This window comes from Medicago truncatula, chromosome 3 (genome assembly GCF_003473485.1).
Source record: "Medicago truncatula cultivar Jemalong A17 chromosome 3, MtrunA17r5.0-ANR, whole genome shotgun sequence".
Classification (NCBI taxonomy): Eukaryota; Viridiplantae; Streptophyta; class Magnoliopsida; order Fabales; family Fabaceae; genus Medicago; species Medicago truncatula.
In genome coordinates, this window is record NC_053044.1 from 1,392,659 (window position 1) to 1,420,309 (window position 27,651).

The 27,651-nt window shown below is 31.7% G+C and overlaps 4 protein-coding genes across 6 annotated transcripts; 3 read left to right on the forward strand and 1 right to left on the reverse strand.

Moving 5' to 3' along the window:
* The first annotated feature begins 4,998 nt into the window (after positions 1-4,998).
* On the forward strand, positions 4,999-8,564 carry LOC11418396 (hexose carrier protein HEX6). Its single transcript, XM_003598130.4, has 3 exons — positions 4,999-5,194; positions 6,005-6,327; positions 7,085-8,564. The coding sequence occupies exons 1-3, from the start codon at positions 5,062-5,064 to the stop codon at positions 8,156-8,158; spliced, it is 1,530 nt and encodes a 509-aa protein (XP_003598178.1). The 5' UTR covers positions 4,999-5,061; the 3' UTR covers positions 8,159-8,564.
* Positions 8,565-12,640: 4,076 nt separating this feature from the next.
* On the forward strand, positions 12,641-15,520 carry LOC11410517 (hexose carrier protein HEX6). The gene is made up of 2 exons (XM_003598131.4): positions 12,641-13,429; positions 14,039-15,520. Exons 1-2 carry the CDS (start codon positions 12,974-12,976, stop codon positions 15,113-15,115), a joined length of 1,533 nt encoding a protein of 510 aa, XP_003598179.1. The 5' UTR covers positions 12,641-12,973; the 3' UTR covers positions 15,116-15,520.
* On the reverse strand, positions 15,495-19,610 carry LOC11406972 (probable isoaspartyl peptidase/L-asparaginase 3). Of its 3 annotated transcripts, none has more exons than XM_003598132.3 (7): positions 19,467-19,610; positions 19,131-19,302; positions 17,729-17,793; positions 17,230-17,616; positions 17,084-17,142; positions 16,139-16,243; positions 15,495-15,870 (listed from the first exon to the last, which is right to left on the reverse strand). In XM_003598132.3, exons 1-7 carry the CDS (start codon positions 19,518-19,520, stop codon positions 15,651-15,653), a joined length of 1,062 nt encoding a protein of 353 aa, XP_003598180.1. In that variant the 5' UTR covers positions 19,521-19,610; the 3' UTR covers positions 15,495-15,650. The 3 variants fall into 3 exon arrangements, with proteins under 3 accessions (XP_003598180.1, XP_024635520.1, XP_039688176.1); XM_024779752.1 differs by having other exon boundaries at positions 17,230-17,627; positions 19,467-19,522; XM_039832242.1 differs by lacking the exon at positions 19,467-19,610 and having other exon boundaries at positions 17,230-17,625; positions 17,728-17,793; positions 19,131-19,198.
* Positions 19,611-26,388: 6,778 nt separating this feature from the next.
* Positions 26,389-27,028, forward strand: LOC120579766 (uncharacterized). The gene is made up of 2 exons (XM_039832488.1): positions 26,389-26,544; positions 26,646-27,028. The coding sequence occupies exons 1-2, from the start codon at positions 26,482-26,484 to the stop codon at positions 26,895-26,897; spliced, it is 315 nt and encodes a 104-aa protein (XP_039688422.1). The 5' UTR covers positions 26,389-26,481; the 3' UTR covers positions 26,898-27,028.
* The last annotated feature ends 623 nt before the right edge of the window (positions 27,029-27,651 follow it).

The following is a 27,651-nucleotide window of genomic DNA, read 5'->3' on the forward strand; positions in this document are numbered from 1 at the left end:
TTTGTATGATGAGGTTTTGGGTTTGTTTATGAGTTTAATGAGGTTTTGATGATTTTTTTAGATTTTTTTATTATTTTAATTAAAAAGGATAATTTTGTTGACATTTAATAACATAAAGGACTAAATTGGGATAAAAAAAAAAGATAAAGGACGAAAGTGTTACTTAATATTAAGTTAAGGGATAAATTGTGTAATTTTACAGAATATCGGTATCTAATATGTATTCGATACGGGTACGTCTCCATTTTGGAGAATCCAAACTTCATAGATTGGTACCTAATAGATATCCTTATATGAGAAAAAATTTAATTGGTGCTTAACTAGCAAGGGTGTTCACTTAAGCACACTTTTTCCGTAGGTCTCATAATATTTTAATATTAAATATTGAAATATAATGAAATAAAGTTATGGAAAATGATTTCTGTTAAGAAGCTTAAAAGAGAGTGTTATATTGAGAATATTATTATTCAATAACTTAAAACTTTTAAAATGAACTTTTTCTATATCAAATTTATAATTTATTTTTATTTTTACCCTCTTAACTAGTGCTTACAGCACTTGTTTGCGTAATCCTAAAGCTATTACTATATGATATGAAGTTATTGATTTGGCTCATTTAAAAAGAAAAAAAAAATAAAGGTTTTGGGTTAAAGTGATTGAATGCTTATTAAGTATTATAGATAAAAAAATTATAAGTCTTATGTTCCTCAATAAGATCTTTCCAATGCTCCAATTCTATGTATTGAGTGATGACATGAACTCGATCACCTTAAAATTTAGTTGACGAGTTATATCAACTTTTATTTAAATAAATTCATATCAAGAAATAAACAAAAATCTTTTATATGAATAGAACCTTGGCATCAACAACAATTAGCTTAATATGTTGTTGATTTTGTTGGTCTATATGGCCAATAAGGTTGCGCGTTAGAGGGGGTGAATAGCGGTTTAAAAAATTTACGGAGTTTCGGCGAAAGTGTTTTGAAATGTTTTGACTAATTGAAAATAAGCTTGAACAATCACAAACAATCAAAAAAAGTTAATATTATGTACTAATAAGATTTACAATAGAATTGAGTGATTTACAAGATAAATCTTATTTCAATCAAATATTAATGGTACTTGAACAATTTGCAAAACAAGACAATTTCAAAGTCAAACCTATTAGAGAATATAACAAGCTACCAATCAAAAACACAATGTATATGCTATTCATGAATTGGTTAGGAATTGAAACTAATTGATCCAAGTAAAAACAGTGAAAACCTAATTCAAGGAATTAGGCCAATTTTAATCAAAAACAACTTAGATCAAAATCAATTTCTTTTCTGTCAATATATCAATTAAACATATACAACTATCAAAATTAAAGAGGATAAGAAAAAAGAGAAAGACATTGAGATTTTTATAGTAGTTCGCTCTTTTGTCCTCGCTTTGAGCCACATCTACTCTTCTTGGTGAAAAACACCTCCACCAAGGACTTCCACTAATGGTAACAATCTTGAATACAAATGTGATTACAAGAGTTCCTTAAAACTATCTTAGTTCTTCAACTTCTATGTAAACACTCCCACAAAATTCAAATAACCTTTGAATTTGGTGCTTCTTGATGTCTTTAAATCCTCAATCACCCATACAACCCTTCGAACTTTTCACTCAAGCTCTTCGATGCTACGTCCGAAAAATGGATCCCCTTGAACACAAGAACAATTAGAAAGAACCTTCAAGACCTTTGGAGGTGGAATGAGATTATTCACTTCACTTTAAAACCTTGATTAAGCCCAACCAATTTCCTTGAAAGAACCAACTTACAATCCCTATTAGCATCCTAGCAAATCATATGACTCAAAAGTACAAAGTGATTCTAAGAAAAAGTGTTTAATCTTGAAGAATTTATGAACAATGAATTTTTGAGACCTAGAGAGAATAGATGCAAATTATTCAATACTTTGGGTGTTATACATATTTAGTGAATCGACTCGCTATGTTGTATTTTTTGCTGGCTAATAGTCTTTTTTTTTAAAAGTAACTATCCATTAGATGAACCAAAAAAAGAAAAAGTACAAAGAAGAAAGGGGGACTATACCAAAACCTTTTCAAAAGATAGTAAAGTTTGGCATACTCAACCTGTTCCTATTGTACTCTCCTCTAATGGAGTTAGGTAAGCCATCAGACCAAAACAAGTCAGACGAGGTTAATGCAAGACTATCAGCACAAGCATTGCCCTCTCTATAGATATGAGACACCACAAAACTCATATGTCTAATCCTAACCAGACAATTGAGCCACCTATTTCTTAAAACCCAAGGAACAACAGAAAAAGATTTGAAAGCTAAAATGACCAATTGGGAGTCTGTTTCCAACCAAAAATTTGAGAAACCATTGATGTGAGCAATCTCAATAGCCGTCATAGCAGCTACTAATTCAGCATATAGTGCATTTTTCTCCCCCAGATATTGAGTAAAGCATCCAATACATAAGCTATCATAGTTTCTGAAGATTCCTCCTACAGCTGCTCTATTAGGGTTCTTTGTAGCTGCTCCATCCGTGTTTGATTTGCTAAAAAATGAAGGACAGGACAGAACAACTCTAGTTGTCCAGTGTTTGATTTGTAAAACTATTTCAGGTACAGGACAAACTGGAGGCAAGGGACAGGACAGAAACTCATATTTTTGTCCCTCACCAAACCACAGCACAACTTTTTGTCTCACGTACAAGTTGTCTAAAATACCAAAATAGCATTTTGTCCCTCAAAAATCGTATAAAACAAAAAATTACTCAATGCCATAAAAAAATTGTCATGTGATGTTCTGTCTTGTGTTGTACTGTTCTATCTTGTACTGTTTTGTCCAGTACTTGCTATTTTGCAAACCAAACACACCCTTAATCCAAATTGTCAGAGGAGGGGTCCAAATCACATCTTTGATGATGGGGGCACTGGGGGGGTTTAATGTTTACTTTAAAAGCTTTAACAATCCTGAATTCCTGCATATCCCCTCTGTAGACTTCTGTGGTGATGTTACCTGCTAGGCCAGTTTGAGCAATAATCATGTTGAGTGCAAGCTTCCAGTGCAAAGACTGATTATTGAATCTCACATCATTTCTTCTAATCAATATAGTGTAAATTATATTAAACATGCATGCTTTTAAAACAGTCCTGCACTGAGGAGACCATTTTCTATCTAAAATCTTCAAAAAATCAAAACAGTTGGCGAATTGCATGTTTATGTTTATAATAGAGAGCAGCCAGTTCCACAAATGCATAGCAAAAGAGCACTCAAAAAACAAGTGGAAGGTAGATTCACACAGAATATTATAAAAAGAGCACCATGATGGAAACTGAAAACCTCTAGACAAAAGATTTTCCTCTAATGGAACTTTGTTATGCAAGATCCTCCAAACCAATAGAGATTTGGTTGGAGGAATATCAAGACACCACAAATCTTTGGCCCATTTGATGTTCTGACCAACCCCATATTTGAACTCATAAGCTTGTTCGAAAGATAAATCTCCATTGTTGCTAGGTTGCCAAATTATTTTGTCTTCAGTGGCTTCAAAAGGAATTGTTACTTGTTCTGCAATAAAATTGACTTGAGGGAAGCAGATGAGCATTGAGAAGGGAAAATTCCACTGACCATTGAAAATGAAATCTTTAACTTTGTTTGTTAAATTTGCATCAAGATGAGGGATATTTAACTGAGAAGCTATGGAGACACCACACCAATTATCAAGCCAAAAGTTGATGTCATTAGTTCATTACCATTACCAAGCTGCCAACCATAATTAGATTGAATGGTTGAGAACTCATTTTTTATTCTGCTCCAGATAGATGAGAAAATGTGATGACAAATCACTCTTCTGCCTCTAATAACCTTGCTTCTGAGAAGAAGTGCCCAATCTTCCTTAGAATTGAATAAGTCTCAACAGAGTTTTAAATTTGTTGATTCATTAAGAGTAGAGAGAGATCTAATGCCTAATCCACCTTCAAAGAGAGGCTTGCAAGATTTTTCCAAGAAATAGTCACTAATTTTCTTTTTGAAACATCACCACTCCAAATGAAATTTCTTGTCCAAATTTCAATGAACATGTTTAACTGAATTTTATTGAAACCAAAAAATAAAATAAGAAATTCAAACAAAAAAACATGAACTTGTTTACTTGAAAATGCATAGCTAGGTTATAGAAAGGAAAATGATGTAGATAAAGGGAAAAAAGAAGGTTACCTCCTCAAAAACTGTTAAAGATCAAACCGGTTTTGAAGTTGAAGAACTTGAGCTCTAATAATAAAATGAAAGATATGATTAAAAAATTGGAAAGTTTATATTTTAGTGTTGGGAATAGCTAATATATGATGTGGAGGAGGGAAAGAGCTCACATGCATGCCAATGACATCAACAAGGAAAATAGGGAGCATGAATTGAATTTTCTATAGCAGTTTATTAAAATGCCCTTATTGAGAACAATATGGTAAAATTGTTTATATATTATTTTGATAGATAGATACGGTCGTATCTGAGGTAGGATGACCGTCCTAGGCTCCAACAATTAAATTTAAAATTTGGGTCATAAAATATAAAATTAAGGGTCCGTTAAGTAAAATAAATATTGAGGAATGCTAAAACCATATACATTTTAATTGAAAAATGACATATTAGGGAATTGAATATCACATTTCATAATGTAATAAAAACTATCATCTTTAAGAAAATTATTTTTACACTTTAGGAATTCAATTTTCTTTTTTTATATATACTTATTAATTAGGGTTCAAATTGTATGTTCGCTCATAGGCTACCAGAATCTAGAAACGGTACTGTATATAGTCAGTAGATTAGTAGAAACCCAAACTCCGAAGTATCATAAGAAATTTCAACGTTCAATCCACTTATGGACAATACATAACACAAAGTATATAATAGTCAAGAAAGGCTGCACTACATGTGTTTTAGTCTACTAGTACACTTGAGGATTGGATTTGGACACATACTATAAATCTATATTTATATGTATTAATAATGAAGGAGAAACATAATTGAAATTTTTATCAGGAAGAGCTAAGCTATGGCAGTAGTAGAGGTCCCAATTCCAAGCAATGGAAGAGGATACAATGGAAAGATGACTCCTATTGTGATTCTCTCTTGTATGGTGGCTGCCACTGGAGGCATTATCTTCGGTTATGATATAGGAATTTCAGGTGAATCTCATACCATTAATGAACTTCATTATCTTTTCTTACAATTATTAAATCACACTTTGCTTTTTTGAAACACACACCACAATCAAATAAAGATTTAAGTGACATTTGTACTATAATTTTTTTAACTAATATAGTTGAGTTATTTCTATTATAATGAGATTTAACATATTTTTTTAGTTAATCTTATGATTACAATAGTTTAAATGAAATACATAATTAGAAGAACGAAAAGATCAGTCCAATATTTTCGATCCCTTATATAGTTATCATAGATACTAGCGTGCAAGTGGATAACTTTTGTCCATTTTTCTCAATAAAAATCATGAAAATTACGAAATGTTATGCGATTATTTAAAAAATGTTAAATGGTGTTTACCTCATAGTCATTTGGACGAATTTTGATTTATCCTCTATAAAAAAGTTGTGGATTTCAACCTTGTAATTTGAATATTCTTTGATTTTGGACCTTCGTGAATTTTAACTATACAAAATAAATGATATGATATGAGGGTAAACCAAAATCCATTCAAATTACATGGAGCGAAAACACCTTAAATTTTTAAATTTAAAGTTATAAAAGTCCAAAAACCAAATAATCTTCAAATTACGAGGTTGTAATCCAAAGTTTTTTTCACATAGGATAGATAAATCAAAACTTGCCCAAATGGCAGAGGATAAACACCATTTAACTCAAAAGAATGTTATTTGATTAAGTAAAGATAGATGAAATTGTAAATAAAAATAAAAGAAAAAGAAAAAATGAATACATCAACACTTAGAACCTTCAATTTATTTCTCTTTTTGCAGGTGGTGTAACATCAATGGTGCCATTTTTGGAGAAGTTTTTTCCAGATGTATACACCAAGATGAAACAAGACAACAAGATTAGCAATTACTGCAAATTTGATAGCCAACTTCTAACAACATTCACATCATCACTATATATAGCTGGCCTTTTAGCATCTTTCTTTGCATCATCAATCACAAGAGCCTTTGGTCGCAAACCATCAATTCTTGTAGGTGGTGCTGCATTCCTTATTGGAGCAGCTCTTGGTGGTGCTGCACTTAATATATACATGCTAATACTTGGTCGTGTTCTTCTTGGAGTTGGAATTGGCTTTGCTAATCAGGTATAATCAATCTTTCTCCAATTACAATGTTTTTCAAATTTATTTGATTTACATGTCAATGATGAAAAAGAGAGATAATGGCACTTTTTAGGCCACATATTTAGAAAGTGACATAAATATGTAAGTTAATATATGGTTGCCTTTATGACACGTTGCTAGGACAAGACCAATCTATTAGGTTGAAGAGTTTCAAGGCTTAACTATCACAATGAATATTTTTATCTAGTCGGTGTAGAACTCCTAACACACTTCACTTTTTAATTTTAGACTATGATAGATGTAGTAAAACGGTGAAATATGATAGGATCTCTTAAATTTTGTGTTGGATCTAATTTAAGCATGTGAAACTAGAGGTGAGGGATGTCTCCCGCTTAATTTAATTATCGTACAATATTTCATCAAATGTCGAACTTCTCAACACCCCCTCATGCCTAAACATTTAGAGTGTGACGTGAGTGGCCCGATAGCGGGCCGGATAGCTCAACGGATTTCAGATAACCTATGATATCATCTTAAAATTTGGGTTGAGTCTAACTCAACCATACAAAACCGATTTGTGAGATGAGGAATGTCTCTCACTTTTAAACTCATTTTTCAGGTAATATCTCATCCAATTTTGAACTTCTAATCGAGTGTAAAACATGTTTATGGAGTGAATGTATAGTTATTAAGCTCTTTATTCATTGGATTGGAAACTATTATCTTGGTAACATTAACATAAACTTTAGATTGATCAGAAATTTCTTTTCTTCTGCAGGCAGTCCCATTATATCTATCAGAAATGGCACTTCCAAGATATAGAGGAGCAATCAACATTGGCTTCCAGCTTTGTGTTGGAATCGGTGTTCTATCAGCAAATTTAATCAACTTTGGTACAGAAAAGATCAAAGACGGTTGGGGATGGCGAATTTCTCTAGCCATGGCAGCAGTTCCAGCTACAATCCTCACTTTAGGAGCATTTTTCCTTCCAGAAACACCAAACAGCATAATTCAAAACAGCAAAAACCATCAAAAAGCTAAGTTAATGCTGCAATCAATAAGAGGCACACATGATGTTCAACAAGAATTTGAGGACCTTATTGAAGCAAGTATCATGTCAAATTCTATCAAACATCCATTTAAGAATATCTTACAAAGAAAATATAGACCTCAACTTGTTATGGCAATAGCTATACCTTTTTTCCAACAATTCACAGGAATCAATGTCATTTCCTTTTATGCTCCAATCCTATTTTTAACCATTGGATTAGGTGAAAGTGCTTCACTTTTATCTGCAGTTATGGTAGGGATTGTAGGTACTACTTCAACATTCATATCAATGCTCATAGTTGATAAACTAGGTAGAAGAGTTTTGTTCATATCAGGTGGAATTCAAATGTTCTTCTCACAAATTCTAATAGGAAGTATAATGGCAGCACAACTTGGTGATCATGGTGAAATAAGCAAGAAATATGCATACTTGATTCTAGTTTTGATATGCATTTATGTCGCCGGATTCGCTTGGTCATGGGGGCCATTAGGATGGTTGGTTCCTAGTGAGATTTTTCCGTTGGAGATTAGATCAGCCGCGCAAAGTATTACAGTTGCAGTGAACTTTCTGTTTACTTTCATTGTTGCTCAAACTTTTCTTAGCATGCTGTGTCATTTCAAGTATGGAACTTTCTTCTTTTTTGGAGGTTGGGTGGTTATTATGACAGTGTTTGTTTATTTTCTGTTACCAGAAACCAAGAATGTTCCAATTGAGCAAATGGATAGGGTTTGGAGAGAACATTTTTTTTGGAAGAGAATTGTTGGAGACAAGATTGAAGGCAAACAAACTGTGGTGCCTTAACTAATTACGACCGACAACAAAATATGGATACGAAATTGATATTGACACATTTGACATTGATAAAATTAGAAAATGTGAAATATTTGAATGTAACCAAATATGTCAATGTCGGACACCAAACACGTCTCAGTGCTACATAGTTAATCAGTGTAGTAAGTACCAAAATGTCTTCTCAGACCTACTGGTTTTCTAGAAGAATGAAAGAAAAAATATATATTTTCAGCTCATTATTACATACATATATGTGTGTGGATAAACATGTAAATAGATGGTAGGTAAAGTCCAGTCCAGCACATCATATGACACAATTAGTATATTGTAATTAATAAATAAATATTGATTGCTAATTTATGTTCATTCATATATATCATATTAAAAGTCTCAGGCAATTTTATTTGAATAGATATTATTGGTGAGATTTGCAGTTGAAGATTCAACCCTTCCTCTTCCACTCTTATCTTATTCATAGAAATTCAATAAATGTGTGATAATAAAATCCATAAATTAATCCTTGATAACATTGGTCCCAACTGGCCCACCCCATCCTTCCCAAAGAAATCACCATTCAAATTGTTGATTTTGTTTCTAAGTGTACATACAATGATTTATCTCCAACAGAAATTAGGCAAGAACTCATATCCACTTTCAAATACATTATACAAGAAGGAAATATATATATATATACACACCGTAACAAATCAGAAAATTTCATCAGCAAATGATACTTATAAACAAATCAAAGTAACAAAGAATGCATGGTTTCTGTAAACAACTAGATGAACTAATGTTAGCAAAATCCAAGATTCAAAGCTTGCACCATTCCAAAATATTTTATGGTATGTTTGGAACTACGTTTAGACACCCATTTCGCATGTTGATAGTATTGAAATGTGAGTTGACAATAAAATATCAAATTTGGCTTCAAAGAACATGAATTGATTTCAGCCTTATTGGCGCGTTAATATAGCTACAATTCTTAGCTTTTACGGCGAGCTAAATCAATTTTTTACATTCATGAATTGATAAAATCAAAGGTTAATGGTGTTTTACCTCCTGTAATAGAGGTCAATTTTGGTTTTCCCCTCTGTAAAATATTTTTTTTGATTTACCTCCCTGTAAAATATTTTTTTTTTTGGAATACCCCCTAATAGGTCATAAAAAAAACGACTTTATTATTTTATTTTTTAGAATTTTTTTCGTTTTTTTATGACCTATTAGGGGGGTATTCCAAAAAAAAAAAAATTTACAAGGGGGTAAATAAAAAAAAATATTTTACAAGGGAAAAACCAAAAATGACCTATATTACAGGGGGTAAAGCACCATTAACCCTAAAATCAATTTTACATGTATGTGTCCTAACAAAATGGTTTTACATTCAACTTAATCTTAACTAAACTCAATTCAACAAAAATTAATTCAATCAAAATCAATTTTGATCAAAACAGAACTAAACATCTACTTACTTTCCTTGCATAATATCGCATCACCAAATGAAATGATACTCAATAAGGGTCTCGCTCCGATGGTCTAGCTCTATCAACAATTAAATCTACCTTCAACGGTGAATTTAATTGTTAATAGAGCTAGACTACGGAGAAAGACGGGACGAGATGGAAAAAGAAAAGAAGTATGAAGAAGAGAGTAATGAAAATTTTGAATTTGCTATGAGGTTTTTTTAGAGAGAAAATAGAAACTGTTTGGGAATGAAAGAATGAATGAATGAAGATGTGAAAGAGTGTATTTATAAAGAGAGAGAGAGAGAGAGAGAGAGAGAGAAAGGACAAAGGAATCAAAATATAGTACTCCCTCCATTCCTTTTCTTTTGATGTTTTAGCTCTTGACACAAGTTTTAAGGAGTAATTAAAGTATATAAATATTTGTGTATTTTTTACTTAAATGTCCTTATTTATCATTAAATTCACATGTGATAAACTAAAGGTCACAACTACTTTAATAGTTTATTGTGTTTTCCAACAAGGGTAAACTTGAGAAAACAATAACAAATTCACTAAAACATCAAAAGTTTTGGAATATAGTTGAAGTTCTAAAACATCAAAAGAAAAGGAATGGAGGGAGTATTGGCTAAGACATGAAAGATTCTTTTCTTCTCAAAGAGGCTTCTTGGAGGAGAATAAAGAAATTGTTTTGTAGTGTCCAAAGACCAAAGGTAGCGTAATATTGAAGAATGGAATATCATTGAAAAGTGTCAAGTTTGATGTTTGCAATTATGTCTCACGATGTAGCATAGTTTGTTTGAGTTTGAGAATGTTCCTATTGGAACAATAGTTACAAAAAAAATGTTAAAAAATATTTTCAATTTACACACATTCTATGTTTCAACAGCTCCAATTGAGCAAATGGATAAGGTATGGAGAGAAATTTGTTTTTGGAAGAAAATTGCAAGAAAGAACAAAGAAAACAAAAGCTATTTTCAACTCATTGCATTCATATTGTGTGTTGGACCAATTGATATACTTTTTTTAATTCGAATAAAATATCTATTGTTGTTCAATGGCGACTAATTTAATCTTCACCAGCACCATTTTTTAAAAATGTTCAAGTCCCTTACCGTTCAAACCAACTACATGTTGGTGGATAAATTGATACTAAACGAGGATACAAGAAAAGCTCACATTACACTAATGGTAACAAAATGAGAACTAGAAAATATGGCACCATTTGTTACATGTAGAACACTAACATGATATCTTAAATACTTTGAAGACACTTAAATTGGACCCCAGGTTAAAAGAACCAATATAAATATGATTCTTTTGTTTAAGCAATATTTCCTCCGATCTCATATATAAAAAGAGTTTATGTTTCGAACTTATTTTATAAAGTTAAAATACGAGTATATCTCCTTTCCGAAAAGAAAAGAAAAACGAGTATCTCAAATGAATTGCATGACTATGTAAATGTATGGTTTATCCAACCGTAGGGAATCAAGGTTAGACAAATCTCAAGTAGACTAGTTTTGAGTCCAAAGTACTTCAAATTTCACATGCTAAATCATAGTTCCAACAAAACCAGTAGACAAAATAAAAATCTAGGGCAAATGTATATATACAATTACGAATTATAGTCTTGTTTTACCAGGTAAGATAAATAATATGGGTACATGATCTGTAATCGTAGATCATAAATCTCACGAATTATATTCTCAAAAATATAGTTTTCCTTTTTTTTTTTTAAACATATAGTATTAGGAAAAACCCAAGTCCCACATCGCATAGACAAGATTCTTGAGAAGAGTATGAGTATATAAAGAGGAGGTAATCATCACCTTACAAACCGGTTTTGTGGGGTTGTGTTAGGCCCAACCACGATTCCTAACATATAGTTTTCCTTTAGACACATTTTTTTCTCATCCTACAAGTTTTTCAAGCGTCTTATGCAGTTCGGATTATAGAATCCTATAAAAATATATAAAATTATTACGGATTTTAAAATTTAAATATGACATACGGATTTTAGGGTGAAAAAAAATGATAGTTTTTCCTTTATCTCTTTCTAATTCTAACTATTTAATTAACATCAAGGTCATGCAAATAGAGACTAGGTCCAGCCTATCATCAAATTAGAAGTCATACAAAATTTTATTGAATAGATATGATTGGTGAGATTTGCAATTGAAGATTCAATCCTTCCTTTCTAATATTATCTTATATTCATAGAAACTCAACTAAGCGTGTTATGTTCCATGTAAAATTGGAATATTAATATGCCAAAATCCATAAATCCTTGATAAAATTGGTCCCAACCAGCCAACCATCTCCTTGTTGTCAAATAAATCACCAATCAAGTCCCTGTCACACTCACGATACATACAATTATTTTTCTCCAATTATTGTATGTAGAGGCATTGCTGGTGTGTAACTTTGACCCAACAAAGTAGCAAATTAGCACCCCACTATTTTGAAAGAGACACGTCATATGCAAGGAAGTTATTTTATGCCTTGATAACATTGTCATCATACTTCACTTGAGTATCAAAAACACATTTTTTAAATGTTAAATCATAATAAAAGTACATTAATAATCATATTAAACTTATTTCAATATTAGCTTTAATTTACGGACATTGTTGGCAGATAACTGAGTTTCTTAAATGTATCGTCATGAATTCAATCTCTGATTAGGATGTATAAAAAAACATTTGTTGAAAGAGATCAACCCTTTAAATGAATCTTCGTACCTCGAAAGATTAGTCTCTAATTTAATTTAATTTAATTTGTATTGCTTTGTGCATCACAGTCTAGAACCTACAAGAATAATTTAACACAATTATAATTGTATTTGGATAAACAACCTATTTAATAACCTATTGTATTTGCAAAAGCTTAGTTAAGCAATTATTTAAAAACTAATCTGAAAAACTTACATTTTTTTATCTTAACCATTCGATACTCATAAGAACAGGGTCTTAGTAATCTGAAATTGGGTTAAGAATAAAGTCAGGCTAACGATTGCTCCGATCATAATTTGAACTCAAAAAAGGCTTACATTGAAATAAGCTAAAATCAACTTAAGTGTATATATCTCATACGCTATTTTATTAAGTGTTTATGTTATCATATAAGCCTATATAAACTCTAAATAAATTCTTACACTAAATGATCAATATGTTGAACATTCAAACCAATGAACGTTCTGAAGTTTACCATACCCCACTTGGACTTCATGTTCATTGCTACCAATTGACTATGCAAGTCAAGAGACTTTGTTTTCTTATTTATCTTTGTATATGCAAACCACGAATTCTCTCTCTCTTCTAAGCTTCTATTTGTTTAAGCTTAAAGAAAAAAGTTAATAATGGCAGTTGGATTGGCTATAACACGTCCAAGTGAACAGAAGAATAATGGCAGGATAACCCTTTATGTTGTTCTCTCTTGTATGATGGCTGCTATGGGAGGTGTCATATTTGGTTATGACATTGGTATAACAGGTGGAGTGACATCAATGGAACCATTTCTGAATAAATTCTTCCACAACATATACCTTAAGATGAAATCAGATGATAAAGTTAGCAACTATTGCATGTTTGACAGTCAACTACTGACTTCTTTTACATCTTCTCTTTATGTTGCTGGTTTTGTTACTTCCTTCTTTGCTTCTTATGTCACCAGAGTCTTTGGTCGCAAGCCATCTATCGTTGCAGGTGGTGCTGCGTTCCTCGCCGGTACAGCCCTTGGAGGTGCAGCTTTTAACGTGTACATGCTCATAGTCGGTCGACTTTTGCTTGGAGTTGGGGTTGGTTTTGCTAACCAGGTAGCCAATCTTTCTTTCCTGCCACCCTTTTCTTCCCAAACACTTACAGAAATACTAAACAAATTTCACAATAATCAATTTTTTTTTGGAATAATAGCTTTTCAAATAAGTTGAAATTAACTTCTACATCTCAATTTTCAGTAACTCTCATTTACCACTTCTGAAGCTTACAAGAAGGGTGTGAACAGGGAATTTTGTCCCTGAAACTATCAATCAAATTAGTCCTTGATTTTTATTAACTATCAATTTCGCCCTTGAAATTGTAACACGTCAATGTCACATTTCCAAGGAGAAAATTGCTTGTTATAAATTGTTGGGTATAAGGCAAGGAGTTACTTTCCCAAAAACATTTACCCTAATCGAATCCAATAGAAAATCATGTCAAGTAATGTGGAGACGTGACATTTTTTCTCGTAGAGACATGGCAGTGATATGGAGTTCACATCAAGTGTCACATCTTCACTTAAAGTATAAGTTAATCCAACCCGAGCCAAGCAAATATCTAAGAAGTTTATCTAAATCTCTAACATAGACTTGTCTAACATCAATTGTCACGCTCAAATTACAGTTGGACTTCAACTTCTTTCACATTATGTCCTAATTTTGCAGGCAGTTCCTCTATATCTCTCAGAAATGGCATTACCTAGATTTAGAGGGGCAATAAACAATGGCTTCCAATTAAGCATTGGTATTGGTGCTTTGTCTGCTAATCTAATCAACTATGGAACAGAAAAGATTGAAGGCGGTTGGGGTTGGCGCGTATCCCTAGCCATGGCAGCAGTTCCAGCCTCTTTCCTAACACTAGGTGCACTTTTCCTACCAGAAACTCCCAATAGCCTAATCCAAACCACCCAAGACCATCAAAAGGCGAAGCGAATACTTCAACGAATCCGAGGCATAGAAGACGTGGAAGCAGAACTCGACGACCTCACTAAAGCAAGTTCTACTTCAAAAACCAGTTCACAGCAACCATTTAAGATTATAATGAAAAGAAGATATAGACCTCAACTTGTAATGGCAATAGCAATACCATTTTTCCAACAAGTGACAGGGATCAATGTCATCGCTTTCTATGCCCCTTTACTTTTCAGAACAATTGGGTTAGGAGAAAGTGCATCGCTTCTATCATCTGTCATGACAGGCATAGTAGGTACTGGTTCAACGTTCATATCAATGTTCATAGTAGATAAACTTGGAAGGAGAACCTTGTTCATAGTCGGAGGCATTCAAATGTTTGTGTCACAATGTATAGTTGGAGGCATAATGGCAGTTCATCTGAAAGATCATGGTGGATTAAGTAAAGGGTATGCTTATATGGTTTTAATAATGATATGTATTTATGTTGCTGGGTTTGGATGGTCGTGGGGTCCACTAGGTTGGTTAGTACCAAGTGAGATTTTTCCATTGGAGATTAGATCAGCTGGACAAAGCATCACAGTAGCAGTGAGTTTTCTCTTCACTTTTATTGTTGCTCAGACATTTCTATCCATGCTTTGCCACTTCAAGTCTGGGATTTTCTTCTTCTTTGGAGGTTGGGTGGTGGTGATGACTGTGTTTGTGTATTGTTTCCTACCAGAGACAAAAAATGTGCCACTTGAACAGATGGAGAAAGTGTGGCAGGAACATTGGTTTTGGAAGAAAATAGTGGGAAAAATAAGTGATGACAGAGGTAAAGGGGAAGTATAATGAGATCCAATTCTAATGCTATATGGATGATAGCAGAAAATGTTTCGATATTACATGCACATGCACATGTTAATCCTGCCTTAGAAGTTAGCTATCAAGGAGAAGAAGCAAGTTATTTAAATACTCGACCGAACATCACATACTATTTGAGCACCCCAGAATACCTGAGTCCCTATTTTACCAAGATTTCCTTTTTACCCTTTTCAATTTTGTCCCTCCGTTTTTCACTTCTACAACCATATCACGGAAGAGAGATGTTAGTGCAAATAGTTATGCAAGTGAGTGTGATTAGTTTCACTTCTTACACTGGGAAAATTGAAATGTAGTCTGAAATCTTCATGCAAGCATTGATGTTGATAGAAATGAGAAAAGATTGATCTTGCACAATCCATGTTAAATGCTCAATTAATATCACAAAAGTTGTAACATTTTAAGCACATTTGTTTGCATCAAATTTCCTCAACCAATACAATTAGCATAATAATCACTTAAATTTAAATGTTGAACAGTACCAATTTCTCGAACATGCTATCGTTCAGGGTAGCACAGTAAAGACTTTTACATCTTTCATTGCAGGGCTCCTTACTGAATATTTAAATGTCCAACCATGGCAGGCACCAGCATGTTCCCCCAATTTATTTAGGGCAACGACAGCTCCCACAAAGTCTGGAAACTTTTTTGTTATTCGTGCTATTGCATCCTTAGCAGCAAGTTTGGGTTCCATTCCCAACCTCATGCTTTCCACAACTTGATAGCTGATATTGAAATGAAGTGTTAATCTTGAAAGTTCATAAGAGAAAACACATAAAATGATTGATAAAAGCTGTAACTATACAAGAAAAACGCTACTCGAAGTTGAAACTATCAACAGGGTAAAGAAACTACCAACAGGCTACTTGTAGCTTAGCTACACGTTTGTTAGGACCAATATTACTATACAATTTTAATATTGAGAAGGAAAAACAATCAAATGCAAAGCAGTTCAGAGTCTAAACGAAAGGAACTACGGAGTTTCCGTACTACCATGGAAGGAAGCGCATCATGATGTCGCCATCCCCAGTTGCACAACATGCGCCAACTTCATCTATTGCATATGCTGAGGATCCAGCTATGGGACCATCACCTACCCTGCAATCAAGAAAAAAAATTCAAAAGAAAACTAAATTATAAGAAGTATCTATTGAAAAAAAATAACAGTGATTAATATATTTTGCATGGTTACTGGTATCTTACGAGACATGCAAGTCGTCGTCTCGTCGGTAGGATACAAAACTGAACTCAGTCTATACAAGTTTCTAGTATGTATCCATTTTGGATTATATGAATCACATTTTGAATCCCGATTCACTTGAAGAAATCGGATTCATTCCAATTAAGCACTACCTAAATTTAGTTTAGCCAGCACTTTTTTGTCAACTTGTTAGTTAGTTAGTTAATGGTTAGTTAGTGGGTCTGTTAAGAGATAGTTAGGCTAAATAAGGCATGCTTCCTATAAATAGAGAGGATTTATTAGAGAGGGGATCATCCTGTCATTTTGTATAGACTTGGGACCTTTTGGCATTGGGAGAGTCTAGAGTCTCTCAAATACTCTAGGAGTTCTACAGTAATTTGGGATTTTCCCTATTTCTTCTAGTAATACCAGTTGGTCTCTATCATATACATTGATCAGCATGTGTATTTGGGAATTGATAGAAGCAATTTGCATAACTCAAGTGGAATAACTTCTGCCATTGAAACTATAATGAAACGGGTCTATTTGCTAAAGCCATCCTATCTCGAGTACATCAGAGATGAGAGCTAACATGGATTTGTTACAACAGAAAAGATAAAATTAAAATATAAATAAATGGATAGTGGCTTTTGAAAAATTAAAAAGAAAAAAAAAATAGCTTGAAAGGAAATAAACTTTTGGCCATTCAAGAAATGGGAAGATCTTCCAACTTCTAATATTAACACCGACAAGATTACCTGCCAGGAATCTTGAACGTTGCCCCATTCGTCGATGTGCCAACAGCAATGTGCCCCATCTAAACCACAAATGAAGAACTGTCATTTGCAACGACTTTAAGTTGTTTTGTAAAAAATCAATTTTTATGTTGTTACGATGATCTTACTCTATCAATAACAGCCATTGATATAGTATCATGGCTGTGAAGACCAACATGAGGTAATCTTAATATTTGATTTTCATAAGTATTGGAGCATGTTTCATCAGAGAGTTCAAGATAGTTAGTAGGACGATAAGGACCGCAATTATTTGCAGGTGATACATTTTTCCTAAAATTCGGTTGGCAGCTACTATTTTTCCATTCGGTCCATTTCTCTATAGATTCTGATGAACTCAAGTTTGTAGGTCCTGGAAGACCCATTGAAATTGCAAATTCTGATGCTTTCTCTCCTACAAGCAAAGTGTGTTCAGTATGTTGCATCACTAGCCTAGCAGCCTTGATTCCATCCTTTACATATCTCATGGCAGCAACAGCTCCTACTTCCATAGTCACCTATATATTTCCTTAGCAGAAGATGGAACAAAATATCATGCCAATGTATGAACAATTAGAATGAAAGACAGAAAATAATTACCAGCAACAGAACATGGTAATTGATAGTTACCCCATCCATGACCAAAGCATCCATTGTAGTTTCTCCATTCTCATCTGGACTCCCACCCGGACCAACTGTTTAGAATAGGATAATTAAAATGCATGCTCAAGTGCACTCATCATGAAGGAAAAAAAATCAATCTTGATAGAACCAATTCTTAATTTGTCTGAGCCATTCTTATAACGGCAAAATAAAGAGAAATTGTCACGACTCTCCTCTTTCTATTAACAAAAAACAATTTTGTTGAGCTACAAAGAATATATAAATTGCCAGTAATACTAAAGCATATGAAAATAACAAGATTCTATAAAGTCTTGTAGATAGTATTTTGTGAACCCATGGTTAGTATTATTCCAATCAAATCAAGCACTCGACAAGAATAGAACACTGCTAATCAAAATCAATGATCAAAAATTTCAAAAGGACATTAAGGAGAGATTATATTACTTTCCATTTTCTAACCAAATCATAATACTAATTCTTAAAGTGTGTTATTGTTCGTTCTATATGATTAAGGCATTTCAAGAAGCTTATTTGGTCTTACCTTATAACATAAACACTTGTGTTAAGTGCTTGGAAAAATTTATGAAAATAGCTAATAATATGCACATAAGTTTTCTTCTATTTACACTTATATGAGTTACCCATAACTTATAGGTAAAGTTTATGCATCGGTACAAGGGTCTGTTTGGATTGACTTATATGAACATATCTATTGATATAAGCACTAGTAAGACTGTCTAAGAGAGCATAAAGAAAAACTTATTTATGACATGTCCATAAGCTATTTTCAGCTTATTTCCACAAACTCTTTAGGAGCGTTTACAATTTGACTTTACCCTATCAGTATAATTAGTCAACTCAAAAAAGAAATAAGACAATTTAAACGCTTAACTCTAAACTTATAAGTCATAACATAAACACTAGTGCTAGTATTTACAATTTAGAAAACCTTATTATGAAAATAACTTATGCTATGTCCATAAGGTATTTTCAAATTATTTTCATAAGTCCACTGCAATACAGCAATAGCTTATAAAAACTGCTTAATTATACATAAGAACTTATACGATATGCATTTATTGAATAAGATAAGCGCTTGTTGAAGAAGTGCTTAATTAAGTTTAAAAGGAAGTAATACGATTAAATATTCACTTGTGAAGTAACCCACTTGGGTTGGCCTGGTGTTATTGGCTTGGGAGCTTAGAGTGTATTACTCTTAAAGTATACTATCAAGGTCCGATTCCCACCGGTGCGTAGAGCTTTTCTCCAGCTCTAGCTTTAAATGGCACCTTACAAATGGACGATGGGATTGGACCTCTCCAATTAGTTGGTTTTTGGACTGGATACCGAGTTTAGAAACAAACAAAAAAATATATTGAAAAGTCCAAAGATTTAAGTTCAGCACTACCTGTTCCATCGCACCTAAGTTCCTCACAAGTGGAGCAACCTTCAACAACGGCATCAACAGCAGAAGAGCCACCATCAACAGCTCTCCATGCAGCTCTAACAGCTTCAATAAACGGCCATGTGCTCACAACCAATGGATACTGTTCCAATTCCACACTTTCATGCCCCATCACCTTATTATCATCAAACACAAGCAAAACAAAACCCAAAATTTAAATTTTCATCAAAAAATGGAAAACCCAATTAAGATTTTGTTCCAAAGTTGTTGAATTTAAGTATTGGAAAAATAAAATGAGTTCCTCAGTAGAAAAACGAGAATGGAAATAGTAGTGTGTACCAGAGAGAGTAAAGAGAGGTGGAATACGAGTACTTCAATCAACAACAGTCTCATCTTTGATTAGATTTCTAAAACATTGATGAAATGAAAGGATCGTGAACATAAATTCAACTTCAACCCAGAATTATTTGCAGGACTAGATACATATTTAAGCCTATAATCTAGGCTGTGTTTCGTAACACAAAAAGGCTAGCTTATAGCTTGTTGGATTAGCTTATAAGCTCGTTAGATAAAAATGTGGCGTGTTTGATAACAAGCTTTTTTCATGAGCTTATAACGTTTATTGAAAAGCTATTTCAAGTAGTTTTTTAGCTTATAGTTTGTAGCTTTTTATATTTTCTTTCAACTTTAACCCTATTAATTTAAATTAATTATTTTTTTAATTAAACAACTACTCATATTCATCTTTATAACCGCCTCATTTTTTCCTTAAAAAAAATGTCACGTTGTTTTTTTTTTAAGGAGCACTTTATATATATATATATATATATATATATATATATGTATGTATATGTAATATGTATTTTTTTAAGGAAATGCTTTATATTTTGCTTTAACTAATCTGCCCACCCCACAAAAAATAACTAGCCTATTTTTTTTAAAGGAAAAAATAACTAGTCTATTGTATGTTGTAAAATTTTATATATTTTAGCTCACATTTTGTTTCCACCTTTCTCTTATTTTTGAGATTCATAAAGCAGAGATCAAAATTGTCAGTTAATTTTTGTTTTTACGATTAAAGGTCGGAGAATTTTTTTATGGAGACTAAGACCAAAAGTTTGAATATTTATAGAAACCAAAAACATATTTAACTATAATTAAAAATATTAAAAAATAAATACATTACAAAAAAATGTGTGTGTCTATATGTATATTAAAAAAAAAAAAAAACATGTCCTTTTATGTCATTTTATACTTATCAGCCACTTCAACAGCTAATTTTACCAAACACATTATTTTTAATAAGCAAGCTTTTCAGCTATAAGCTATCAGCTAGCTTATAGTTTATTTTACCAAACAGAGCCTAAATATATGTGGCTTTTATCGTAGGCATGTTAAACATGCTTTCGATCTTTAAAAATACATCAAATTTTTATTTTAACTTTTTTAAAATTTTCATTCAACTTTTAATCTTAAAAATTAAAATTTTCAATCACTATTTTTTATCTTTATTTTTAAGTCGATTCATTTGTAGCATTTGTGTTATGCAATGAAATTGTGTAGGAATATGTAGAATATTGTAAAATTCTCTCAAAAAATAGAATTTAAAAAAATATGAATTAAATATGATTTTTTTTGCCAAAAATATAAAATTCATATTTATGGTCTGTTTGTTATAGTTTTTTTTAAAATAAATTTTTGTAATGTAATATGTTTTTGTTATAATTTTTTTAACAAATAAATTTTTAAGGAAAAATCCAAATGAATAATTCGTTTGAACAGCTTATCTTAGAATGTCTTTTTAAGTATTTCATCATTTTGATATAATTTTTTTGGATACTAAAATTTATTAAAAAAAATCTCTAAAAGAAAGCTATTTCAAATAGATTTTCATTAAAATCATTTTTGAAAGATGTCATTTTTACTATGTAAAATCTCGAACCATGAATATTTAAGTTAGTAAATATTAAAGTTTCTTTTTTAACTTAATACAAATTTAGTTTAAAATAACTTCTACTATTTTTGAATAAATTTAAAAAAAAAATCCATTTTTAGAAATACAAAGAAAAAACTTTTTTTTTAAATCTAAAACAAAAGGGCCCTTAATTCATGTATTGTTAAAAAAAATCTAATTTCTTTTGAGAGATTTTATTAATATTGTAAATTTATTTGCAAAATTTTATTCAAAAATATGAATTCTACATATGAGTTAGAGTAAATTACACTATCCTCCCCTTAAAGATGTTTGAATTAAACTCCACTCCCCTATTATGTTAAAATATACATTCTCCTCCCCTCTTATTCAAAGCATATTAGAAAACATTTCACTCCCCTCCCCTAAGAGAAGCTTGAATTACATTCATCTCCATTCTTATGTTAAAATCTACACTTTACTCCCCTAATATTTTTTTATTTTCTAAAAATCTAGCCAAAAAATAATTATCTAACACACTTTGGAAAAAATAGTATTGCAGGTCTATTTTAATATAATCAAAATTTGAATACATATTTTTTGCTATTTTTTATTCACGATTTCATTAACATATATATTTAAACTCTATTATAAAATATGAAACAACCAAAGATAAAATTAAAATATGTGAAAAATTACTAAAGAAAATAAAGTATGGTTATTTAAAAGTTAATTTTATACTATAAATTATAAAATTAATAACAAAATATTTAAATTTAATTATCATTGACATTTAAATTATAAAGAAATGAATTTATTTTTCTTAAATGGTGGTTCAAAATTAGTATATATCATAAAAATATTTATTTATGTTAAAATAGATTAAAATGTAGTGCATATCTAACTATTAAGGGAGAGAGTTGTAATTCAAGCATCTTATAGGGGAGGGGTTGTAGATTTTACTTTCAAGGGGAGGGGAGTGTATATTTTAACATAAGAGGAGATGGGAGTGTAATTCAAACATCTTTGAGAAGAAGGGAGTGTAATTTACTCTATGATTTAACTTAAAGGAGAGACCAAAAACGCATTTAACACAATTCTTCAATTGTTAATTTAATGCTTTCAAATTTAACGTCGTAGGTACACCAATTACTGTCTTAATTTTTGTTTTTTCATGTTAGAGAGTAAAGCTTAATTACTCTTTTGGTCCCATAACTTATTTTTTAGTTTCGTTTTGGTTCCTTAACTATTAAAAGTTTCGTTTCGGTCCCATAACTTATTTTTAGGTTTCCTTTTGGTCCCTTAACTATTAAAAGTTTCGTTTTAGTCTCTTAACTTATTTTTTGGTTTCGTTTTGGTCCCTTAACTTATTTTTTGGTTTCATTTTGGTCCCTTAACTTTAATACATTCATCCTAACATAAAGGACCAAAGTGGTTGACGGAGGAAGAGTTAAGGGACCAAAACGAAACCAAAAATTAAGTTAAAGGATCAAAACGAAACTTTTAATAGTTAAGAGATCAAAATGAAACCAAAAAATAAATTAAGGGACTAAAAGAGTAATTAAACCGTTAACTATATTAGCTACTTTGTAAATCTTTGTTAAATAGCATATATATATATATATATATACTCACCAGTGTTATCTTGTTAACAAGTGCACATGGAGTATGTCTAAGATTTCGTCCTCCTTGCTCTCTATTTTATTTCTTCCTTGCATTTGATTTACGCGGATGAAAATACGATCTCGTCAAATTTAATATGAGCTCAAATCTATTGCAAAAGGGTTCTCGTACAATTGCAGAATTCTCTCAAATTCGTGTAATTTCATAATTTTTGCACCTGTTGGAGATCATGTTACTCGTTGCGGTCTCGTTGAACTGGTGCTTGAGTCTGGATAAACTGATGCTGGTGGTGAATTTCTTCCCTTCACTATCACATATCACAATGAATTAAGAATCACCCACAAATTTACATTCATTCTCCTACACACCACACCATCATAATGGTTAAATATAAAGAAAACACTGACACTATTCATGTAAAAATGTCTTTAAAATTATGGGATCATATTCACTACTACCTATCTAATCAATAGATACCATCTCCTATCTTACATAACAAATCACCTTTCATTCTTTTCAAGCTACAGTTTCATATCTTGTTTACAAATTTTTAAAAAGTTTTGAATGTGTTTGCTTTCCCTTCTTGAGACCCCATAATTAACACAATAGATTTTCACTCAAAGAAAATTGTTTTCTTAGATATTCAACTTCTCATTAAGGGAGGGGTTATGTTATGCACCATGCATAATTGCTTCCTACACCCAACCCATTTTATCATACACCCCCCCCCCCCCCCCCCCCCCCCCAAACCAATTGAAAGTCCATTTGTCATACATCTATTTTCATTTCTCTCCAAAACGAAAGCTCATTTCTCTCCAAAACCAAACGAAACCAAACGTTCACCGTCTCCGATCAGTTGCTTACAACTTCGCCGGTCAGTTGCTCACCGTCACTGTGTTAGACCCACCGTCGCTGTGTTCATCGCCATCACCGTCACCGAAATTATCATCACTATGTTAGACCCACCGTCGCTGTGTTCATCGCCATCACTGTCGCTGTCACTGATCGCCATCACAGAGTTCATCACCATTCAACATCACGGGAAGCATCATCATCACCATTCAAGCGAAACAAACAACAAAATGATGAAAACAAAACAGGTTCGAACTTATCATATATGATTTCTTGCTCAAATAGTTTTGAAAGTGTATCTTGTGCTTTCAATTTGGAAATGTTAGTTAGAAATGGTTTTGTTTAGTTTGGAAAGTAATTGCATTTGTGTAACCCTAACTGACAGTTTAATTTCGAATTGGGGAAAATCATCTCAAATTGACAGTTTAATTTCGAATTGGGCAAAATCAACTCACATAAATAGTTTAAAAATTGTATATGTTAGTTGGAAATGGTTTCAGAGTGTTGATTTGAAACATTAGCTGAATTGAAATTGATTATAGGTTTATAACACATTAGGAAATGTTGATTGATTATAGGTTTTGAAATGGTTTCATAAGTTCTATTTGACTCTATTCTCATAGATTAGGTATAAAATATAGCTTAGGTATCTCGTAGATTTGGTTTAAAATCGTCAAAATTTCCCTTCTAGATTCTAGTATATATTGATTAACAATCGTATTTGTTGATGGTCATGTATCTATCAGAAATATAGCTTACGTATCTCTTAGATTTGGTATCCAGTGGATTAATTCATTCATGGTTTTTATGACATTCAACCGATTTTTTATCCCAAAACCATTTTGCTTGGGAAATGGTTTCTGTACTTAGATTTGGAGTTAGACCTATCTCGATCAAACAACCACCGATGTACATGTACTGACTACGTCGGATTTCAGACTGCATGCGTTTCAAATTCTAAATACTACAAAATAATTACAAAATATTTGAGCTTACATTCATGACAGCGTTGTCATTTAGAGAATGAATGCTTTGATCCTGAAAATGTAAATAAGTTGAAGCATATATCTTAAAAGTGTTTAAAGTATAAATTAATTCCTAATATGTTTCTTAGTTAGTTTATAGTTTGTTACACATCTTTCAACAACTCATTTGGAGGCCGAAGCATATCTCCCATGTACATATAACTCATTTGTAATATTTTAATGTTAATATGTAAGTTCCAGAAAGAATACAAGCAAAAAAGAGGAAATACCTTTTGTTTATGATCAATGACTTTTATAGCATTTTCTGTTCCTGAAATGGTGGACAAAGATGTGGCTACAGGTTGTTCTAACATTGAACCCTCCAACTAATTCATAGCATGAAAATGTAAATTAGTTGCAGAATATGTTTTAGTTGTGTGAGTAATATTTATTTTCTATAATATTTAATTTGTTTCTTTATATGCATAACGTGGTGTTGCTATATTACATTGTCATTTCCATTAGAAGGTTCGATGTTAGTATCTATTTCTTTATATGCATAACAAAGTACATTTTCTTATGTTGATTTTTTTATGTAGAAGGGGTGTCTAAAACAATATCACCAATGTTTTAATATTGGTTTTGACATAATTTTAGCCCTTGAAAATATAGCATCTTTTGGTTTTAGTTCATGTAATTTTGCTTTTGGTTATTGGTATTTTGTTTTAATTTTGTTGTTATTTCACCTGATCACGAAATGAAAATGACTTCTTTTTTTCAAAATCAAAGTCTTTAGGGTTGTAGTAATGATCTCTGGCTCAGGGAACCTGTTGAGTAAGTGGGATTTAATTGCTGGTTATTGGAGTAGTTTTAGTTTAGTTTGTTGGTCTTTATTTTACTGAGTCAATAATCCTAATTATTAGGAGTGATAGATGTTGATTTGCATCAGTTATAGTTGTTGCTATTATTTAGCCACTTCCACGTTCTAGGATTGTAAAACGTGGGTTGCAGTTTATTTCTTTCCTTGTAGCTATTTAGCCTTTGTTAACTTTCATATTGAATAAGAATCATTCTCAACATTTGAGAGATATACTTGTGCTTAGAGTTTGATTGTTCTACATCTGGTATCAGAGCTCCTTATTGGGGCCCTGATTGTGTGAGAGAAAAAAAAAAAGGAGAGAGAAGAAAAGTGAGAGATGACTACAGAAGGTAGTTTTGTTCAAAAATTGTAGGAAGCATGTTGTAAAAATCATCAGTTGTTATGTTTTAAGTTGCCACATATTCCATATGCAAGTTAATGTGTTTCTTTCTCCTAGCAACAAATGTGCAAATTTATTTGTGTAAGCTATACGTTGTTGCACATGTATATTATATAATATAGATTGTTATTATAATAATATGTCAATATTTTTTTCCATATAGCATTAATTGAAAAATTAAAAGATGTTTTTGTATGATAGTGTGTATAAAAATATTTTTGAAGTTGTAATGATTAAATGACATTGAAATTACTTTAAAAAAATAATGAAATTAAATAAATTTTGTTTTATCTTAATTTTTTTTAAGACGATTAATAATATAGTAGTGCTTATTTGTGATTTATAGACACATGTTAAGAAACATTAAAAAACAAAATAAATGATTTTTGTATTTGAACTATTAATTTATATCTTGAGAATATAAGTTAATATTTTTTGTAATGATATTGGAAGGGGCAATTTTGTTGTTTATGATGTCACATGAATTGTTTATTTGATAGTTTCTACATATCATAAAAATGATTGATTCTGCATTCCTAGGTTGTTACATGTGTCATATATAGTGTAATATATTTCATTCTCTCAACAACAAATGTATAAATTTATACATGCAAGATAATGATATTGGAAAAAATAATTTGGATGTTTATAGCGTTGTTTTTAATCTCTTTAGTATCTATTTAAAGACCTTTGAATGAGGTATCATGTGCATGTACACTAAATGATAGCAAAGTAATATTGAGATGGAATCTATTTCTTGGACTCATAAGTTAACTCAAAGGTGTATTGATGGCACAACTGCTATGGTAATCCTTTTTTTTTTTTTTTATTTCTACACCAATCTATCTATATTTTTTTTATACGATCATTGATAATGTTGATTTGTATATGGTTAATTTTTTTACAGCCTTTTCCAAAAAATGTTTCTGAGAAACTAATTATGAACGATCACAGTAGCTTAACTTTAGTAGATGAAGAAACAGAGACATTATATGAATGTGCTATTGTGACCGATCCAAGAGATGAAAATTTGAGGTACATTGGTGATGGTTGGTTTGAGTATATTGCCTCAAAGAAATTTGCAGTTGGATCTAGTTTAATATTTATTTATACGATTGAATCACGCATGTTGTATGTGACGCTTATTGAACGTACGTAGAGATAGTTAGCAATATATTGTAAGAATAAAGGTACAATGCGAAACTAAACTAATAAAGTTGTATTCCTATCCTTAATGTAATGTTAAATCTTTCTTATGTTTGTGTAATACATATTGATTGTTTTATATTATGAGATTTTGTTTTGATTCAAATTATTTTTATGGTTATGATTATCACGCAGTATTCAATTTAAATACATAATTAATATACATAAGTTATGCAGTTATTAAAAATATAGTACATTGGACAAAGTCAAAATTGTTAAGAGCAATTGTCAAAGGTTAAGTCAAAAAAACATTAGATATAAAGAGTGAAAGATAACTGAGAAGTAGTAGTGAGACAATGGAAATACACAACTTTCTTAGCAGATCAGCAAACCTGCTAGAGATCAAACTGATAAAAAACTGCAGCCTCCCAGCAGCCTATGACAGAACCGCAACCATAGCAGCAGCAGTGCAACAATCTCCCTTGATCTCGTGCAGGTTAAAAAACAGCAGAAGCCCCCCAGCCCAAAACAGAACCACTACTGCGCCCAGAAGATACTCCCTAGCCTTAAATGCCAAGACACCATTTTGGATTCCAATGTCATTCATAGCACAAACACGGCCGAATCTTCAACATAGATAGACTATTTGAGCAATTCTATTTTAAATCTGTGTCAGAAGCATAAATTGAAAGGAATTTGCCATGATAGCCTCAATCTCGGCCACTTTACATTTAGTTATTATTTAGAACAGGTTGTTCAAGAAAAGA

Coding starts and splice junctions, on each gene's coding strand:
- LOC11406972 (XM_003598132.3), bottom strand. CDS start 19,520: ATGAGACTGTTGTTGATTGAAGTACTCGTATTCCACCTCTCTTTACTC. Junction 19,303..19,466: donor ACCTCTCTTTACTCTCTCTG/GTACACACTACT, acceptor GATGATAATAAG/GTGATGGGGCATGAAAGTGT. Junction 15,871..16,138: donor ATGATGCGCTTCCTTCCATG/GTAGTACGGAAA, acceptor TTTCAATATCAG/CTATCAAGTTGTGGAAAGCA.
- LOC120579766 (XM_039832488.1), top strand. CDS start 26,482: ATGGAATCTATTTCTTGGACTCATAAGTTAACTCAAAGGTGTATTGAT. Junction 26,545..26,645: donor TTGATGGCACAACTGCTATG/GTAATCCTTTTT, acceptor ATTTTTTTACAG/CCTTTTCCAAAAAATGTTTC.
- LOC11418396 (XM_003598130.4), top strand. CDS start 5,062: ATGGCAGTAGTAGAGGTCCCAATTCCAAGCAATGGAAGAGGATACAAT. Junction 5,195..6,004: donor TTATGATATAGGAATTTCAG/GTGAATCTCATA, acceptor CTCTTTTTGCAG/GTGGTGTAACATCAATGGTG. Junction 6,328..7,084: donor GAATTGGCTTTGCTAATCAG/GTATAATCAATC, acceptor TTTCTTCTGCAG/GCAGTCCCATTATATCTATC.
- LOC11410517 (XM_003598131.4), top strand. CDS start 12,974: ATGGCAGTTGGATTGGCTATAACACGTCCAAGTGAACAGAAGAATAAT. Junction 13,430..14,038: donor GGGTTGGTTTTGCTAACCAG/GTAGCCAATCTT, acceptor CTAATTTTGCAG/GCAGTTCCTCTATATCTCTC.